We start from the raw sequence: 20,740 nt of genomic DNA, 5'->3' as shown, positions 1-20,740 counted from the left end.
CAGTTGACAAACAGCTCTACCGCTAACATTGGTTTGCAACTGGATCCCCCTATTTGCTACCATCATCCTGCTGAAAAACATAATTTGTTAGTTGGATATAAACTTCCTTAAAAATGTCTCTTGGAAATGAAGAGCATCTGCTGTAAATATTTTTGTGGGGGCTGCCAATTACTACTTTGTCCTCTATTTATCCAAGTCCAGAATTTTTAAGGACAAACTGCATCTCTTGCTAAGACATGAATCACCTTGTTACAAAATACTTTACAGCTGTCAATTTTGGTATGCTTAGTAAGTTCAACTTCAGAAAATTCATAAAAACCAAACAAAAAAACACATATATTCTTCCCCCAAACTGTAATGAAAGGGTAAGTCGACGTCAAGTACCCCCACCCCCCAAAAAACAGAAGCAAATGTTAAACCCCTTTAAAATGTGATAAAGTCTATTTTGAAGCACAGTAAAAAGAAATAATGTGAGCTAACAGTTTGCATGTATTGCACATATAAATGCAGTATGTTTTTTTTTAATGTCCAACTTCATAAAATTGAATTTTCAAGAATCTGTCTAGCTTCATGATTGTTAAAATCCAAGATATAGCTAGATCAATTACTGAAACCAACACTGATGGACTTTTGTTTTGAAATGTTATCACTGTTTTCACCAAACTCACCTTGATATCCTCATTGCCTACACTGATGTCATTAGAGCCAGGCACAGAGTGCAGAACAGGAATCTGGAGGTACAGGTTGGGGAAACACACAAGGGAGCCCAAGATTGTCTGAGCCTCTATCCTTGGAGCCTGGCAGAAATGAACACACACCCAAAAAACAACCGTCAAGTGAAAACTTACAACATGAATGCAACACATTTATAGGACACCAACAGGAACATTACTATTAACTTTAAATTTTCTATCTTTACAATTACAAAATAGCACCACCTCTCTTCATGAGCGTTCAGATCTTGAAATGAATATGATTTCCTACCAAGTCTTGCCTCCAAATAGACCTTTATGACTGTAATATTGCAAACACACTGATATATAAATATAGTTGTGCTTCAATATGTTGTTCAGCACTCGTTCTTAACCAGTTTGATTTGTGTTATTTTCAAAATTAAATTCCTAGTTTAGCATTTACTTGCTTTTATTTCTTTTTTAGTCTTTATATTAGTTAGTTTTTGTGTTTTGTTAGGATTATTATTTCCATAGTATAAATAGATGTTGGCTAAATAATAGCATTCGTCATACCACTGACTCCTTATAATCAGCAGTAAAAGTTATAAATAAACATGGTTATCTTAAATTATTACTAATCTTGAGAAATATAAAGAAATCTCCTTGGATTATCTTTTAATGCAACAGATTGCTCATTGAAAAGTTATAAATAAATTTGTATTTACATGGGGTTTGACAGCTTAGACTGATTTAGGAACGCCAATATAGTTTCAAGCATCTCAATATTGCTGCAGTACAGCATTGTTTTTGCAACCTTTTCTGATAATTGTTTCGAATATTGTCAGAAATCATATCGAGTCTGTGTACACAGCATCACATGACTTTCCTAGCTCTGTTTGAAGTAATAAAAATGGTGTACATTATGACATGGACCATTAAACACGATACAGGGTTAGTTTACCATGGAGAATATAACAGCTATGTGTGCTTAGTGATTTATTTTATTAACAATGTATCATTAATCAGAAGCATTTGTTCAGTTTCTAATAAAGTACTGTTTTTGTCACAAATACAGTCATGAGCTAAGATTTTTTTTTTTGATTTAGTTTCCAAAGACAGTAGAACAACCTTGTTCCATTTTTTAGTAAATCACAGGAAAGTAATTTGTGGTTATAAATTCTGCCATTGTTGCTCACTCCAACGTTCAGGCACAATAAGGCAAGAATGCTGGAAGGTTTTTCCCAAAATTACATTCTTGAGTTTTGTCCAAGTCATACAAACGACAGACATTTCAAGCATTTCTTATATCTTCTCCTAATGCTTTTTTTATGCTATCGGTAGATTTAAAAAAAAGGAAAAAAAAAGACAAAAACAGTGAAAAACAAAGTGAATCAACCAATTTACACACTTTCAAAATGTGTTCAATTAATAAAAAGCAATGATCCATTAACTTCAGATCTTTATTTTAAAAGAATGATTTGAATGTTTTCTGTCCAGCATTCGACATTAACCTTCATCACATTTAATTCAGGCACTTCACAAGACGGTTCCAATTCACATTCAGAAATATAGAACCAAATTAAATCAACACAATCAAAACCATACAAAAAACAACATTAACTACTTATTCCAATTTGAATTAGTCATAAAACAATGTGGCCAAATTTGGTTTATGGTATTAATTAGTGAAAAACAAAATCATGAAAGGAGCCAAAGAATGTTTTACTCAAGCATGTTGTGGTTTATGTTTATGGATATAGTCAAATAGATCTATAAATAACTTGCAGAGCAAGAACTAAACTAGTACACAAAAAAATTTAAATAATTCAAAAAATTACATCACAGATAAAAAAAAGAACAATCTACAGTAGGATTACCATAACTTCCAGGCAACTGAATGCATCTTAATAGAAGCTGCATTCACAAATTTTGAAAAGAAAAAAAATTACATATGTAGGGTGCACTTTGTTATAAGTTGCAGGTGTCCTTGTGCATAAAAGAAAAACTTTAAAAATGTTTTGTCTTTTTATTCTATTTTTCCCCCATTTCTCTTTTATTTTTCTCAAAACTGTTAGACAAGAAAAAAGGTCTTTTGTGTCAAAGCATTCTGGATGTATATTTGTATGAGTCTGTGGGGGTGGGTGCACATGCATCATTTAACTTATTATGAAAAAAAAATATTGATTGAAAATGATTTAATCGAATGGAATCCGGTTTTCAAATATATTTTTCATAAAAAATTTTTTTCATAATCTAGATTTTTACCAGTTGTACTATTGACAATCTACATAAGTTCCTGCTATTATGCTTTTTTATTTCAAAAATAGGATCTCAAGACCCCACTCTTGACATTTCACTCACCCCAACTTTGGACACCAGAGATAGACAATTATTGATAAGACAATCAGATGCAATTTATATACTTAGAAGTATGTGTGGAAAAACTTTGATTGAATCCATATTTCGGTGCACCATTAAATCTGAATGTAAAACGTATTTGTACCTCTTTGGAGTCAGAAGAAAGGACACGAGCAGCAGCGGTGATAAAATCTCCAAGCAGCATCGTGAAACCTGGTAGACCAAGGAAGAAGAAGCGGGGCGAGCAGGAGCGGACGATGGTATTCAAAACATCCTATAGAAGTGAATGGACACAAATAAATTAATAATATAACTAAAAATTTATAGTGACAGATTTTTGACTGTGACCTTGGAACAAACTAACATTTTTACCAATCTAGATTTGCGTTTTCTGCAGGCCATGAGTTTTGAAGAAAACGGACGCGATCTTTCCTTAACGGATGAAAAGACGCAACATGGTGAAAGCTTTTCACTACAAATGGAAGGCTGGTCATTTAGACCAACACGATTAAAGTTAAAGATTCAAGAGTAAATGACAATATGGAAGATGGGGGAAAGAAAGACAGACGAGAGGCAGCAGATGGATTGTTCACACTGGATAAGAGGGAGGACAAAAGACTTCAACTTTCATGAGTCGCATGTAGGTACACACACCAGCAAACCTGTAATTAAAGCCAGAGACAAGGTATTGTTTTGAGGCGGTACAGCGGCTCAGTGGCAGATGGGTACTCTTTCAACACCAACATATGCTGTGCAGCAGAGGGTTACGCACAAACCTCTTAAATGTGTACAGTATAACACCAAACACACATACAAAGGGCATTAAGACGTTAAAGGGTTGACACCAAACTGAAAATACTCATATATACAAAACATATACACAAAATGGTATAAGAATGTTGCTTCCCAACAAGAGCAAAATTACTCCCCCTTATCTGCAGCGTGTATGTGAATATGTGTGTACAAAGCCAAGGTCCAGCTCGGAAACACCTGCCTTCATGGCTATAAACCTGAGCAAATCCGACAGTTCAAACATCAGCCTGTTTGTACCTGATCCGAGGGCCACCTTAACAAAACGCATGCATACAATTGCAGCATCGGAGACACACAAACACACTGTGCCACCTATGTATGTGTGACAGAAGTAACCCCAAACCCTCAGTAAACAGCTATGCAGGTGAACAAAAGGAAAATAGAATAAACACAGACATAAAAAGCAGGAAGTCAAACCAACATCAGTGCTGCATGCGGAAAATTGGTGGGAAGAGCTTTAGAGCTGAGGGGCCAATTTTACCCTCATTTTGTTGGTAATTGACCTCTGAAGCATAATGTGCAGTGCAGTCAGAGGTAATTAGCAGGCAACAAACTGTTTCTTGATTGCCTGAAATAAGCATTTTAGAGGAAGCTACAAATGCAGACGGCAAAGTGCTTTCGATTGTGTGTGTGAGCAGAGGGGACCTGATTTTAGGTGTGAGTAAAGAAATCAGCATTGAGGAAAGTGGAGCTGTGTTGGCAGTAGGAATGGCCGACTGCATCAACAAAAGGTGCATTAACGTCAATACTGAACAGAGCTACCACAGGACTTTTTTTTTTTCTATAAATGTGGCCTCATCCTCAGGAAAGAATGCACTCCGGCTGGCCCAGGGGTGACAGGGTTCATTCTGGCATTTTATCATACTATAAAGTATCAAACAACCTTTACAATTATAAGAGGAAATATTTGATTTCAAATGTTTTATAAAGAAATGACAACAGAGTTCACAGGTCAGAGATTAACATTAGATTTTGTGGGAAAGTTTGAATTAATCGTAGCTAAAAAATAATATATATAAAGCAATTTAAAGGTTTCTGCAAATTTCAGTTATGAAAAATAAGCAAGTTACTTTTAAAAGTTATTTGCTCAATGACATGTCTCACTTATTCAGCAACAAATAAATCAAAAATAAACACCAAAAATATATATAAAAAAACATGTGTCGACTTGTCATGGTGTGCATCAGCCCTGGTGTGTCAATTAATTGTGTTAAAGTTGTCAAACTTTACCTCTGACACGGCGGCTTGTTGTCCTAATTAGACGTTTATGAACTTCTAATCCCAATTCCTTAGCAACACAGAACAGACCACTGATGGAAATGTGTTTCTGAATTTATTATATCAAAGGGCAAAAGGAACTTAAATGGGTGAAAAAAAAACTAGAGATGTACAAAATTATTATGCACCTTTGTGAATTTTAGCATGTAATGAAATATGAACATATTTACAACTTTTGAGACCGACTTTTTAAACCTGGTGGAAAGTCCTAGAAATGTCTCTAGTTGCTTCATGCGTGCTTCAGGTGCCCATAATTGAATTTTAAAATAATTGGTAAAGATTACTAAACTCTGCGGTTGATGACTGTTGTGGGATGGACCTTTCTTATTAACCAAATCACAGCCTATTTATGAGTGAGTGAGTTGCAAAAATGTATTCTTGTTTGTGTATTTTAGTTTGTAGACCAAATTCAATCTGTTTTTGTTTACGGTCTTACACAGACATTTACAGTGAAACCATGGAGACGCTGTGGCAATTCCTGTCTACGTCATCAGAACTAGACACTAAACAAAAGAAGCAATTCCCACAAATCTGGGTTTTATAAAAATCGATTTGGCAAATCAACCAACTTGATAAGCAAAACTATGAACTTATAAAAATGAACCTTTGGCAACTGATTCTGGATCTGTGTGCATTTATGTAAAACATGTTGGGTTAGAGGACCAATCATAATGAAGCAGCAGGAAGAAAGATGGTAATGGGTAAGTAAAAAGGCAAACCACCACACTTACTCATATCGCAACCAAATAAGAGAATTAGAAATGATTTTGTTATTGTGAACTTCAATGTATTAAACACAACAGGTGTCACCTCCAGAACATCTCAGTCTTAATCTCTGTGTAAGGATCCCGACTATTACTAATCCTATTTGCATGAAATGATTTGTAAAGCTTAAAATGATTCAGTCCAGGAGGTTAAAAATAGTTAGTCCAATTTCACTATCCAAATGTGTTGACATCATATAAAACATCTTGCAATTTAAGATTTTAAACAGTCTTTCAAAAAAATTAAAATAAATCCTGGCAATCTGATTAGGATGATCCATTTTCATAATTGACATTATATGTTTAATGCGGTTGTTTATTTCTAATAAATGACCAGGAGATCTTCTTAGAGGTGAACATTTTACGTAAGGAATTAATGTTTGTTTCCAATCTTCAGCTTTTGACAGGAAGTGCTAACCCAAAACCAGCATTTCTTAATATTTGTTGGAGAAGTGGGCTGTACAAGGTGAGAAAGAGTAACAGACACATACACACAAAGTCATTTTCCTGAGGTTCACAATAAAGCACACAGCTTCTGACATGTGAAGATGCTTCTGTAAGACTTGTCTGCACATGATTCAGTCGAATTGCTCATTAATAGTTAAATTATTAATGAAGTCAAAAAACTTAGAGTAAAAACACTAAGCAACAACTGACTAATTAATATATGTTTTCTTCCTCTTCGTGACGCAGTTATTGATTGTTGCGTTAAATGTTAATTCATGCTGACAGACATGAACCAAGGATTAAACATTACCATCAGCAGCTGCGGGGGAAAGCGCTTTATACAACAAGCTCCAAATCTTTGAGATTAGAAAGCCTATTTGCCATCATCCTAATCTTTAGCTCCGTCCAAAGATTCAAGTCTGGAATCTGGCTGCGCTGCTCTTTAACATCCATATTACATTTAGTCAGATGAGACGTGTTGGTCACATCAGGAGAGCAGTTTCTAATCCATATAAATAAGTTTGTACTTAAACGTTATGCATGTTTTAGGACACGTGTTTTGGAGTAGCATGCTAAGGCTGTAATGCATAAACCCTGCTTGTGGCAAAATATCTTATTGTCAGGCAAAAAATGAAATAGGAGAGAGTGTGGCATGCTGCATGCCATTATCGAAGTAAAGTGTGATACTGATGAAATGTATTGTTATTTTTCAGCTTTTTGAAGTTAAACAGGTTTTCAACCACTTACGTGGAACTGATTCCATTAATTTTAACTAGGCACTGGACCTCAATGGCCTGGATCAGTATTGAGGAAAAAGACTCCTGATCCGGGACACTCCTGTTGTTTCAATCACTAAATGTCACAAAAATACGTTGATAACCATTTAACTCTAGATTGCCCGGCTTTTAGAAAGACTGTTATTGATCGATTACTGCTATTGTGCTGCCATCTTGCCATTGAGACCAGTGACCGGTAAGTGACAGAGAACCAGGACAATAGCCCTGACCTTGGCACTCTGTCAGTTGGAGGAAGAATCCTACTAACAGAAGAGTGGCTGATTTAAGCAAAAATTAACCACAAAAAAGACTATTTAGGTGAACTATCGACTTTAGGCAGAAATAAGGACATGGAAATATCTGGGATCTCTTGCTCAGTTTGCTTCAACAGATGACAACTTTTGTTATTTAGGTTATGTGTAAAATAATGTGTTATAAAATTAACTTGTTTGATTTGAAAGGTTTTTTTTTTTTTAAAAAAAACAAACAAAAAAAAAACATTTCGTATTTTTTTTTGGGGGGGGTTGCAGAGGGGTTGGGGGTAGAGGCAAAAAGGAAGGAGGTGGGGGAGAACAAGAGCCACTTTCTTATGTTAAGCAGGCGTGCGGCTGTCCTCTATTGTGTGGCGTGAGGACTCTTTTCTCTGGCCAATTTGAGCATGCTTCAGTGGCCAGCCTGGCTCTGGCCCCCTAACGCATTATACAGAGCCACAACAAAAGCTGGAGAATGCTGCCTGGTCTCGCAGTGCGCCGAGCCCCCCTCATTGCTCTACTCTACGCTGCGTTCCCCAGGCTCCCCTCCCGCTCCTTCACACACACAGGCAGGCAGGGCCGCTCTAACTCTGGGCCCCCGGCCGACGTGTCAGTCTAACGGAGCGCGACAGACGTCAATCCTTAATTAATCACGTATACACGGCAGGGGCTCAAAACATTATTTAACGACATGGAAAACATTCTAATAAGCTTGTCGCACTGCCAAGGCGCAATAGAAACCCAGCCAAGAGGGCATATATGCATATATATTCACACACACATTTGTATCCAAAACACCCCTTGCTCACCCAGACTTTTTTTTTTTTTTTTATCCCTGTCCCTTTGTTTTGGGGAACTCTATTCATCTCCACTCATCTTTGTCTAGGACCAAAGGAGCTACGCCAGATTTGAATACAAGAAAGGGTGGGGCGAGAAAAGGAGGAAGATGCCAAAACACAGCAGTGCTTCTCAACACCACCGGTTGGCAGGCAGACTGAGCCTCTATTTTAAAACTGTAGTGTATTTACAGTTTATGGTTTTACCTATGTTGAGTCTAACCTACCTTTAATTTGAACATGCTTATTTCAAAGTTGACATACAAGGTTCACAGGAAATATCTCAGAAAGCACTAGCTGAGTAAAAATGAAAATTGCAAACACATTAAAAAGTGAACTGAAATCAGCTAATTCTGAAAAAGTTCTTGAGCGCATCTTAGTTTGATGCGCCATCTATGGGTGATGAAACAATCTATTTTTTTAAAAGAAGCCTGACGATCTCATAGGAAAGAGCCATCTGCTGGTTGTACCTGGTCATCACTGGTGAAGCCCTTGTGCATGACGTGGTACAGGTGCACCAGGAAGTCGCTGTTGGGGAGGACGTCTTGGTGCCTGGTCATCATCTCACAGATCAGCTTGTATGCCTGCAGTTTGCCAGCCTTGTACTCTGCTTGGAGCATGGTTGCCTGTGGAAAACAGAGAAGCACAGAGGTAAAGCATTTTATGACGAGCTCCTGTTTTTGTCATCTTAAATCTGCATTAGGTTTTTCAAACTGCTTAAATAATCTAAGGAGAATGTGTAAACTATAATTGTTATAACCTGCTGTTTTTGGAAATTAAGTGAATAAGATTTAAAAATAAACAATTTGGTCTGATCAAGGACATTCTGATCAAGGACATGTTGCTGCTGCCACATTAAAGATATGTAAGAATAATAATCAAACTTTATAGTAAACTAGTTTCAATTGTTCTGTAATACTATTCATAATGTAATTTTAGAGAAAAAAATATGAAGTGGGATGATTAAATGATGCTGCTGCAAAATAATGTGGAACAGTTACATATTAGAGGTTAGTCATTATCAAACACTGTCTTCTTCTATGTTAAACATATAATTATCTGCAACACTGGAGCTTAGTGCAAAGCCTAAGAACTAATTTTAATTTATGTTATAAGGACTTCATGTCATAAATCAACATAATGTTTTCACTGTACATATGGTTTTAAAATGCATTCAAATTTCTCTCGCATCTTTAGCCCGCTTTACTTCTTATGTGATCTTCGTCACAAATAAAAAAGCAGTAACATTTTGAAACAACCCAGAAAAAGAAGTCTGGATTTCATGCATTACAAGACAAGATGGTGCTGGTATCATTACTTATTTGACGCATACAAATGTCCTGCATGCTGTTTGTTGTGTCCATGTCTTGTTCCTACCCTGAAGAGCCATGGTGCTAGCATTCGAAGAGGAGGGATGAACACAGGCTGGGGAGGAGAGGACTGGTTATCCACGCTGATCCCCAGATTGTCCCGGACCTGTGATCACACATTTAAATGAAAGCACCACATCTTATTCATTAATGCATCTTTGCATGACTGTTAAAAGAAAATTACGTTTTCACAACAATATTTGGGAAATCTTTCTGACATTAATGTCCTTTCCTGTATGTAGGCAGCATGGTCTGTTTTTTTTTTTTTATTTTTTTTACCTTGGCCAGCTTGTGCCAGAGATCATAGAGATAGGAGAAAACCTTGGCATGGATCTTAGGGCATCGGATGTTATTGACATCTCCCAAAATACCCAAAATCCTCCTCCACAGGACAAAAGCAGAATCAGGATGCCAACCAGTCAGCGTCCCCCCAGCGATGATGCTGACATCATCGGCAAGACACTCACTGCTGTCTGCAAGATCAGAGACAGTTTTGGTTTGAATGCAGTACAGATTACAAAACGAGGCAGAATTTATTTTTAAGGAAATTGGATTTAGTCAACATGTGCTGAATAATTTTCTGAGATAATTCTAAATACTTGAAAAAAGGAAATGAATAAGAACAAAATTCAATACTTATTGAATACTTATTCAATACGTATTCTACTTATTCAATACTCAACAGGTTCAGCTGTTGACTGAACCTTACAAAATATCTGTGCTTTTGCCCCAAATGCATTTGACCAGTAACATTTTGCTGTACATGAATAATGGCCTAAACACTTTGGGGAAAAAGGCACACCACACATGGATCATTGAAGTATGGGAGAACAGTGCCACCGAGTGGGCAGAAGTAGAAATGCAGGTAAGAGGGAGCAGAGGCCAGGAATGGACTTTCTTGTTATGTTGTGATATTTTTGTTGGAAGAAAAGAGAATGTTCCCAAAAAAAACATTTAAATTATATTCAGTTCAAAGGTCTGAAATATTATGTAATAAAAGAAAAAGAGAAAAGTAATTTGATGCTCAGTACGTTCATATCCATCAATGTCAAAGGGAACAAAATGAGTACAAAACTAAAAGATGCAGCTACAATGCCTTGCAAAAGTTTTCTTACTACTGAACCTTTTTCACATTGTGTCGTGTTACAACTGCAAAGTTCAACGCATTTCATCTGGGTTTTATGTGAAAGATTACATTAAGTACTGTATTATTTTTAAGTGGAAGGAAAATTATATTTTTCAAACTTTATTACAAGTACAAATCTGAAAATTGAGCTAAACTGGAGAGGGGATTAATAACCGGCAGCCAAAAAGCCTGTAGTAACTCTGGAGGAGCTGCAGTGATCCCCAACTTTCAAAACAGCCACTTCGTTTTATGAGTTTTACCAATCTGGCCTTTATTAAGAATTGAAAGTAGAAAGCAATTGTTGACAGAAAGTTCTAAGAAGTCCTGTTTGCAGTCAGACAGAAGGGATGTAGAAGACAGCCAAGAAGCAGAAGCTCTGATCTACCCAGATGAGACAGAAATGCAGCTCTTCTGTGTACAAATGCACACTGAACTTTCCAGATTTGTATCGTTTGTGTTGGTCTATCGCAAAAAAAAAAAAATGTAATCAAGAATTTAAACTTAAATTCTGGTTGTAACTTGGTAGAATTTGGACATGTTTAATATTTTGCAAGTCACTGTGATTAATAAAAGAAGATCTATCTCAGCTGAGGGAGGAGAAAAATAGACACATGAAAACAGAATTTTTCAGATGCAAGAATCCAGGTGGAAACAATGGAAGGAAAGTTGATGGTGGCGTTGATTGATAAATAACAGTTAGGCAGTGGTACCCAAGTGGTGTGGCATGTGTAAGACAGACTGATGCATGGTGTCCTCCAGGGGACAGTCCCGCGGGCACTCGGTGTGCACCAGCAGGGCCGGTGAGGAGGGGGGGTAGTGGTAATTGTGGTGGTAGGGAGGAGCAGAGTGGGGAAGGAGGGCACACTCAGGACCTAAAAACAACAATGGAAGAGGGATAAAAAAAAACAAAAAAACTGGCTTTGAGGAAGAGGGAGCACAGAGACACACGGATCACAATGCAGGGAAGAGAAAAATTAACCTCAAACGGTGGGGCGTGAGGAGACAACAACACATTTTCTCACAAAACAATGTTAGGAGTAAAATAAAAATCTGAGCGAGATGAAGACCTACAAGTACCTGGAAAAGGACTCAGACTTCCCAGTGAGCTGTACTTAAGCCTTTTAACTTGAATCTATTCTGTGTTTCTGTTTAATATTTCACCTTTTTTTAACTCCGACGCATCTAAAGTGAACATTTTTAACCTTTAAGAGTATGTGTTGTTAACTGTCTTTCCCTGATCTTACCGGCTAGAGCGTCATTGTGGCTGAGCAGCAAACTCCCTTGGTTCTGGGGGTCAGCTGTAACGTCCATGTGAGCCGACTGCGTGGACTGAGTGTCGGCCTCCTCGTCGAATGTTTGCCATGTAACTTCAGCCTCATTGAGGTAGCCGTTGGATGTCTCGCTACTCACACTTTCACCTATTTAGAGAAGAGAATGTGTGCTTTTTATAGCAGAGACATGCAAATGCAATCTAATCTTTGGAAAACATGCTCTCTACGTACACGTGTAATGACCTGGAGCTAAACAGCTAACACATAGGTAATTCAAATTACACAAGCGCCAGGTGATCTCTCACTTTTATCTCTGAGTTTGTGTCCTGTGTAGGTTGGGGGTCCGTCAGTGCTCGACTCTGTCTCGGCTGGACTGCTGCTCCGTCGGATCAATATCTAGATATGACGTAACAAATTAAAAAATAAATAATCTAGCACACACACAGTGAATACTTCATTATATAATAGTACAAGTTTAATGTACATACCACTGGTGGCTCTATGCTCTCAGTCCTGCCCTCAGAACCACAGGAAGTGGGGGAGTAGTCTCTCTTCTGGGCTGTGAGAAAAAAAGTTATTTTATTTAAATAGAGAGCATGAAAAGCTCTCCATAAAATGGTCTTAAATATAAATTTCCCTTAAATTATGACCACGGATACATCTACATGAATTAAAATGTTATTGAAATGTTATTTTATTTTTGTAGCTCAATTCAAAAAGTGGAACTTGTGATATAGAGGAGATGTGGTATAATGGACATACTTCTCAAAGGGTGAACTTATATGTGTAATTTTCAGTTTTTTCAATTTTCTGAGGAAGTCAATTTTGTGTTTTTATTAACTGAAAGCCATATTGTTCAAAGTAATACATAGAAATAAATGTGTGTAAGAAATCACTGTATGAATTGCACTGCTGAAATAAATGCAAATTTAATTCTAGTCTTCATTAAATGTTATTTTCTTAATGTGGGTCTAATAGTGACATATCATAATGTTCCTATTGTATCATTGTAACATGGACATATTGACATTTTGCCATAAAAAAGCAGAACAACACAGCCAAAAAAAGTCATTGGCATGCAGGCAACTCTGCTCATGAATGACTGGTGACGGCTCAGCTGAATCGTGTCTTCTCAGGTTAAGTTATGAATGAGAATGAGGATAGAAGTAAAATAGAGCAAAGACTTTGTTGTTGTTGTTCAATACCTGGTAAAGTGTCAGACAGCTGCTGGGTGATGTCTGAGGTGCTGCTGCTCCGCTGCAGAGGACTCTCCCTGCCCCCCGTTTCCTCTTCTCCTCCACATTCTGAGAGCTGACATTCTTCTACATCTGGAGGGGGAAAAAACACAAACAAACAAACAAACAAAAAAAACAAGGTCAGTTTGTGTCACGACATCATCCGAAAAGAAAATTAAAAGCATAATCTGGGACATGACTTGTATTATTTCCAAGGAGATGAAGAAACGTTCATGATGCAGAACAGACTTTTATGAAGACATGGAGGAAAACATCACATGCGGACATGCATTAGTAATACTTAACGAGATGCTTTTGTTACAGATTGCAATTTCGTAATAAAGGGAGTTCAGTCCATAAGTGGTTTTTAAGGAACTATTTAAAAAACAAACAAAACAAAAAAAAACAGGGTTCCTACAGCTTTTTGATGATGAAATTTTTTGCCCATTTTTACAATGAATACAAATGCTTACTGAAAATGCAAAAACCTAAATGTGAAACCTGGATGGATGGATGGAAAAAATAACAGATGGATGAATGGATACAGTTTCTCAACACTGCGACTAGAAGTAAAATCTGGGAATATTTTTCCAGACTTTGTTTCTTCCAAAGCTATTCCCCTTGGAAGAACAATAATATCTAATCCAAGCTTCCCCCATTTCCATACAGCATAGGAACCCTGTAATACGGCCATAAACACTATAAACTGTCAAAATTTGTTAAGAGATGGATGAGAATGCATGGCGGAGGTCACAAACACACAAATACATGCGGCTCTCGCAGTGCACGTTACCTGAGAGTCTATGAGAGCAAGCAGAATTACCAGAAGAGATACCAGGCAAGAAAGAGCTCACAGTGTGGAGCAGCATAGGAACACTTTTAGTAGTGGGCAAAGCCTCGTAAAGATGGACACAGTTGCTGATGGACTGGCTTCGCTTAGCTTCCATCAGGCAAAGATAGAGAGGGAAGAAAACAGACAGTGGAAACAGCAGAAAGGCAAAGGGAAGAAGACAGAATTCAATGAAACAGTCACTTCTAATGATAAATGCTTTTTTTTTTTTTATCACAGAAGTAATTTACATTATGCAGAGATAAGTGTAGTTTGTAGTTCTGTGTGGGTCTTGATATAACGACCAGAAAAAAGGAGAAATGATCAGTAGAAAATACAGCTACTATAACCCATAACAGCTGAGTGTATTTATACCATTCGTGGTATCACAGCCATGCACAAAATAGCTAGCTACACGCAACTTCTCCCATGAATAAGGAAGTTATTTGAGGAAAAAAAAGTGTCACATTAAGTAGGAAAACTTGAGTTAATTTTCTCTTTTGAATGGGGGAAAAAAACACAACAAAACTGAAACAGAAAACTAAATAAATTAAGCAAGTGAAATTATTTAAAAAAATAAGAATATAAAAATAGTCAAATAATTAAAAAACTTAATATTTTAAAAGAATATTAAAAATTGGTAATTGTTGAAAATCTATCTCGATATAGCTCAAAAAAGTGTAATTTAATCTCAAATACTACATCTGGTGCAAGACAGAAAGTGCAAAAATATCAAGGTTGCAAATTGAAAAGAACAAAGTTTGCACAAGTACTGCAAGAGCAAATTCAACATGTATGAATTACAGAATCATTTTTGACCTACAGAGAAACCCAAACATCTGCTGAAATATCTCATCACAAGATGATGGAATTCTTTATCCTGCATTAATGGGATATTCACTTCAGGCAACATTATTAATTTCCGAGTTCACAAAAAATATCGTTCAGAAGAAAAACATGTTTTTTGTCCTCCTTTTAACTTACAGCTTTACAAAGCTGTAAGGGTCCCACATGCAGACAATTCATAATGACGCATTTGGGTAACCACTGAGACAGCAAATAACTCATGCTGTAAAGTATTATGGACATCCCATCATCATGAGATTACAGAAGTAGTTATTTTGTGATAACCTGATAGAGGTTGCTCCACATCAGCTCATACAGAATCACCTGGTGGAACTATGAGTCTGCTGAGATTACTGTATGAACTACTTCCCAGTACAATGTCCCCAAGAATGGTTTAAATGGGATAATGCAGAAGCATTGCTATGATGACGTGCTGAAGGCTGAATGTTGGAACGAGTAGGAGCTTCTTAAAGAGCCAGAAGCTAATTTCAAGACGTAAAACTACAAAGTCAAATTTCTTTTAAATCGTGATTGACATTTACAGAATATTTTTATAACTGAAGGCAACATAGTTAATCAATTGTACTACAAAATAGCACTATGTGCATAGAAAACACATAATACTGCCCCTTTAAAATATATCATTGTGTTTAATTAAACTATTTTAGAGTTTTGCTTTCTGAACTGCAAAAAATATGTCTTTTTTTTTTTTATATCCCTAAGATTTGTTTCATGTACTTTATACAAATATATATATAAAAAAACTAATTGTATTTAACAAGTTTCTGCCCAAAGTAATTAGCTGTTCACATCCAATATAGCATAAATAAAATATTGCAACCAGTTAGTAGCCATCCTATCAAAGGCAAGGGCAAAGTTTATTCACCTGGATCTGTGTAGTTGCAGACGCTTAATGAGTTCCATAATTAAACGCCCTTCTTCTTCATTATAAGGACAAGATCTCACAATAACACTGTACATTTGCATGTGTAAGAGCAACCAAGTTTTGACAGTTGTCAATGCTGATGCTTTACCATTGTGTCTGGATAGTACTTCAGGGTTACTCTCATAGAAAGCACTGAAAAAAAAAAGGTGCTTCTCTCATCTGCTTTCAGCACACTTTAATTACGCCTTTCAGTTAAGAGAGATGTATCATATCTCCCACAGCCCACTGCTGCTTCTCGTTTTGTGCATATTAATGAGCATTAATTACACTCTTAATGAAACAATCAAAAACTGCTGTGCAATTGATGTGTGGGGTTTCTCTTGAGGAGCAAGGAGAAGGGCTGTTGCTCCTTTGAAGATCAATGTGAGAGCAATCCAATTAGGCTGAAGAAAGGAGGAGAATCTGAAGCGGTTGCTTTTTATGTCCATCTTTACTTGCATTGAGATACAAATAAACAGGCTAAAAGAATAGATGCATAAACATCTACCTAAGGGACATAATTGATTTTTCAACACATGCATATAAAAGCATACAGACACATTATCCTTTAAGCAAATTTAAAAAAAAAAAAACCCTCCTTTTCAGACAGCCTTGCAATCTGAGAGCAACGTTGGTGGATTAAATTGGGAAGGGGAAATAAAAAATAAAAAAAAAAATAAAAAAAAAATATATATATTTTTCTTTTTGTTTGACCATCCGGATTAAAACAAAACAGAAAAACAGAGGGAAGCATTGCAACGTTTGACAAGTCTATCAGTTAAACATATAATTTACTTCTCACTTCCCAATCAAATAAAAGCTGTTTGCAGCATTCAACCCTTATTTTTGGCATGCCGTCGAGGGAATTGGTCTGTGTGCCTGCAGTTAAACTGACATGGAATATACTGACCCTGACCAGTGACATGTCAAAGAAACAATGAGGGCCATCTGCTGGCCTCTTTGTCTACAGAATTGCATCCCAACTGGCACCTGGCCCCTTTCAAAGATTTCCACATAAGATCATTACGTCTGATAAACCCTGTGCATGGTTTTTGGTGTGCCGTCTGCCCCCGAAAAAATAAATACAATGCACACACAAGTGCTGGTCAGAAGTTTACATACACTCCTCCTCACCGGGAAGCACAATGAAGTTTAACTATCCTTTTTTTTGGAGGTTGGAATTATCATAAAATATACAAGATCAGTTAAGTTTGAATTTATTGTGAATTGTATGCAAACACACACACACAGAGACACTCTCAAATGTATGCAAACACAACCATCAGTATTTAGATGATTTTAAATAAGTTGTAAAATCCATCTCTTTATCCGTCTTCCGTGTGAGAAATTTACCTTGGACAAAGGGGTTACACACACCAAAGATAATAAATTGATAGATTAATTGATAAGAGAAACTATATGACAGTACTAAGGTTCTTGTCTAATTCTGGCTGGATTTCTTTTTCACTCTCATGATAAAAAGATCATTTAAATTGGTTAAATTCCTGCCACAGACAAACTCCTATTCATTTCAACAGGGTTGAAATTTGGGCTGTTCCTGAAGCTTAGCGATAGCTTGATTTATCCATATCAACACCACTGGTTTCAATGTGGTGCTGAAACTTCATCCAAGTTTCAACCTTTGATCTTTTGTAGCTATTCACTCATGTTGACAAAGAAAAATTTGAAGGTCATCCATCATCTTTATTATTATGTCCAGTTTGCACAACGCACTACCGCCGCTGACGGCAAAAAACATAAAAAGGCATGATTTTAGCACCTCTATAGTTAATAGGAGGTACAGCATCCGTAGCTTTGAAAACTTCAAGTTGACCCCATCAAAGACACATCACTGTCACCGTCACTAAGTAGCTCATTCTTTTCCTTGTCTGCCTATAAAACTTTTCTTCAAAAGGTCCATGTGGTTGGCTGAAAGTCTCAGTTGTGCGTCAAGCGTTTATTTTGGAGGACATGATTTTGTCTTGGTCAGGAATTGTTAAACTGACTTTACTGTGAATCATCTCACTGGTATTCCAGCATATCCTAGTTCATCGTAAACTTTAGATAAATAAAAAGATAAATAAAGTTTAGACATAACTAGATGTTCTAACCAGATGATGATCTGAAACACACATTAATACTGATTTTGGATTATAATTCCAGATTGGCTCAGACCCCAGTCCTAATGAAAATACACAGGCTATGCTCAAAAGCCAAATCTTGGTCAGAGCACCGCAGTATCCAGGTAGAATCGTGCTAAGACTGTGCTAATGGACAAAAACAGTAGCTGGTATCTGTAGCACATGCTAGCAGACATTTATCTAAATATCAGTGGGAATGTATGTGTATATTTGTGCCTGAATGTGTGATTTTAATCTTGTGTGTATTGGACAAAATGTCCATAATATTAAAAATTGTACACCAACATTTTGTGAATTCATGTAAGTTATCTTGCACCATCATTCCTCCCTGAGGAAAGAAACTCTTGCAAATGAATCAATATGACAACAATGTTGATTTATATTTCTGGATAGTGCTGTAAAACAGTGTACATGTGGGAAGAGCTTTATAAAAGCCAGTGGTGTGGAGCTGCTAGTGGACCGTGGATCATACTAACCAGAGGCCTTCTGGCGGACATTGTTCCGGGCTTTCTCCACACCGGGGGCTCCTGAGGTAGTGGCAGAGCGAATCCTCATGGGCTCCTGGGCTCCCGGCCCACCCTGCTCTCCGTGGTTTCTCCAGCTCAGTGAGAACGAGCGTGCAACTGCAGCAGCCTTCTGGGAGTCCTGGATAACCCCTGGCATGCAAAGAGAGAGTTTTAAAGGGCTAAAATGCCAGTGGGCAGTTCTGGACAAGCTCCTGGTATAAATTCAGATTCAGAACAAAGGATTATCCTGACAACAAAGAGAAATTACTGCAGGGTGCATAATACTACAAAGACTACAATCTCCACAAATAAAGGCTTTACAAATGTTGTGCTGATTCACCAAGAGCCTTGAGTTAAATCTAAGTACAATGTACCAAACACACAGTTATTGTTAATACAACTGAATTGAAGCAAAGTTTAGTTTAAAAGAACCAAAATTATATCGCTTGAGGATAAAGTTAAATATTATCTTGCCAGCGTATTTCACTTCATGTTTTTCACATTTTGTCACATTGCAAATAAACTTTGGGGTATTTTATTAAAGTATTTTAGTATTGATAAATACTAAACAAATTCAAAGTAGTTCATACCAATGAAGTGTGTACAAGAATCATTTACAACCAGTAGGGGTCGTCATCATGTCGTTTATCACTTATGAAAAATTTATTTTGGATTGTGATAAGAATTATTTATTGGAAATGGTATTTTTTACTGTTTCCTCCACCGTTTGTTTATTAAATGCAGTTATTGCGTGTTGCTTAGAGGTATAAGTGACACTTTTTTAAGTAACTGGCATTCTGAAGAAGCCTATTTTAAATGTGGACGTTTTTCAAGAATGGTATATTGTGTTTGTGGAGCTACGAATGCTGGGGCATGCAATCACAGCCATACATTTGCCTAAAATTGAAAGTGGCATTAAAACTTTTGAAAGGCTCTGCGTCGTTTGAAACTTTTTTAAATCGTATCCCAATATTCATGTTTTCACATTTAATCCCCTTACCACGTCCTCGCTGCTTTTTCACCTTCTGTTCGCTGAGTTTGTCTAAAGGCAAGTTGGCCATGTCCAGGCCATAAACGGAGCGCGCCAGCACAGCCGTCAGCGAGTCCATGATGCTGGCCCACTCCATCACCAGCTCCTCCCAGCAGGTAAGAGAGGACAGCACTGCCAGCAGCTCGTCCCACAGCTCCCGAGATATAAATACGCTGAGATTTGCTCTAACCCACGCCACAATAATAGTCTAAAGAAAAAAAAAAAAAAGAAAAAAATCAAGAGAGAAGAACTCAGCTTGTTCAGTATCTACTGTAACTTTTAGATGAGTTCATGGGGAAACTGTGGATTAAAAATCAAAAATGACTAAACTTCAAGTGAATTTAAATAAAATGGTCAACATTGGCTTTTACCCTAAAAAGCAAGGATGCTAAACTTTCAGCAAAGCTGTCTTTTCTTTGGTTTTCTTGTGGCCTCTTCATTACTGCCTCTGTGATCTTCAGTAGCACCTGCAGCATCTGCTCCCTGAGGAATGAACGAGCATAGATCAAAAAGGCATCAGACCAAAGAATCATCGAAGAAAATCACTCACATACTCCAAAGTTACTAACCACGTCTGTGTAGTCATGCTGTGCTCCATGATCATGTGCCGATAGATGCTGAGAACATTCTTGCACACTTCAACCTGATTTTCCAGGAGTTTCGGAACGTCCTGGCATGGCTCCAACAGGAACACATTGGATGAGTTGGTCAGGAAAACCTACACAAATACATAAAGATATATGTAACGTGTGTATGCGGACAGATTTGTTGGTAACCCTTTTAAAAACATGTTAAAAATGTATATTAAAAAAAAAAAAAAACAGAATTTAATTTAAACTAATTTATTCAGGTTAGATCATGATTAGAAATGTAATAAAAAAAATACTGCTAACTCACTGATCACTGCAAGAAAATTATAAGAATTATAAAAAAAGAAATAATAATAATAGGGTCCCATTAAGGGTGGTGGTCTTCCATCCAGACATTTTTCATGTTCACCTGCTTGTTCATGTAAGTTCACTCTGACAGATCACCATCATATGGCAGGTGTTTATCGCACTAAAAACAATTATTTCTCAAGGTAATTTTTTCACGTGAACCAAAGTATTACTGACCTGTAGTGTGGGCTGCATGCCAGCTTTAACGTCTCTATTCTGCTCCTCAGTGAGAAAACCCCGATTGATGGCACTGCTGAACGAGTAAGTCCTTCCCCAGCTTGACGAGCGTTTGTGACCGTGACTCTCAAAAGCCTTGCCGAGAACAA

The 20,740-nt window shown here is 37.1% G+C and overlaps 1 protein-coding gene across 9 annotated transcripts in view; it reads right to left on the bottom strand.

Annotated features, from left to right (window-relative positions):
* ralgapa2 (Ral GTPase activating protein catalytic subunit alpha 2) overlaps window positions 1-20,740 on the bottom strand; it is a 103,999-nt gene that overhangs the window by 51,708 nt on the left and 31,551 nt on the right. For 7 of the 9 annotated variants that reach the window (XM_016661648.1, XM_016661652.1, XM_016661645.1 and 4 more), the window contains exons 12-27: window positions 20,592-20,726; window positions 20,046-20,194; window positions 19,848-19,959; window positions 19,447-19,684; window positions 18,417-18,596; window positions 13,993-14,139; window positions 13,170-13,292; window positions 12,453-12,523; window positions 12,270-12,360; window positions 11,938-12,111; window positions 11,404-11,565; window positions 9,847-10,040; window positions 9,575-9,673; window positions 8,668-8,823; window positions 3,178-3,306; window positions 669-797 (exon numbers count right to left, since the gene is read on the bottom strand). In XM_016661648.1, coding sequence (XP_016517134.1) covers window positions 669-797; window positions 3,178-3,306; window positions 8,668-8,823; window positions 9,575-9,673; window positions 9,847-10,040; window positions 11,404-11,565; window positions 11,938-12,111; window positions 12,270-12,360; window positions 12,453-12,523; window positions 13,170-13,292; window positions 13,993-14,139; window positions 18,417-18,596; window positions 19,447-19,684; window positions 19,848-19,959; window positions 20,046-20,194; window positions 20,592-20,726 — 2,289 coding nt within the window. The remainder of the gene's footprint in view (window positions 1-668; window positions 798-3,177; window positions 3,307-8,667; window positions 8,824-9,574; window positions 9,674-9,846; window positions 10,041-11,403; window positions 11,566-11,937; window positions 12,112-12,269; window positions 12,361-12,452; window positions 12,524-13,169; window positions 13,293-13,992; window positions 14,140-18,416; window positions 18,597-19,446; window positions 19,685-19,847; window positions 19,960-20,045; window positions 20,195-20,591; window positions 20,727-20,740) is intronic. The other 2 variants (XM_007574078.2, XM_016661666.1) reach the window with 2 other exon arrangements.

Source organism: Poecilia formosa, unplaced genomic scaffold, assembly GCF_000485575.1.
Source record: "Poecilia formosa unplaced genomic scaffold, Poecilia_formosa-5.1.2 Scaffold8, whole genome shotgun sequence".
NCBI classification, from domain to species: Eukaryota; Metazoa; Chordata; class Actinopteri; order Cyprinodontiformes; family Poeciliidae; genus Poecilia; species Poecilia formosa.
The sequence above is the reverse complement of the archived record's forward strand: the minus strand, read 5'-3'. Positions and strand labels throughout refer to the sequence as shown.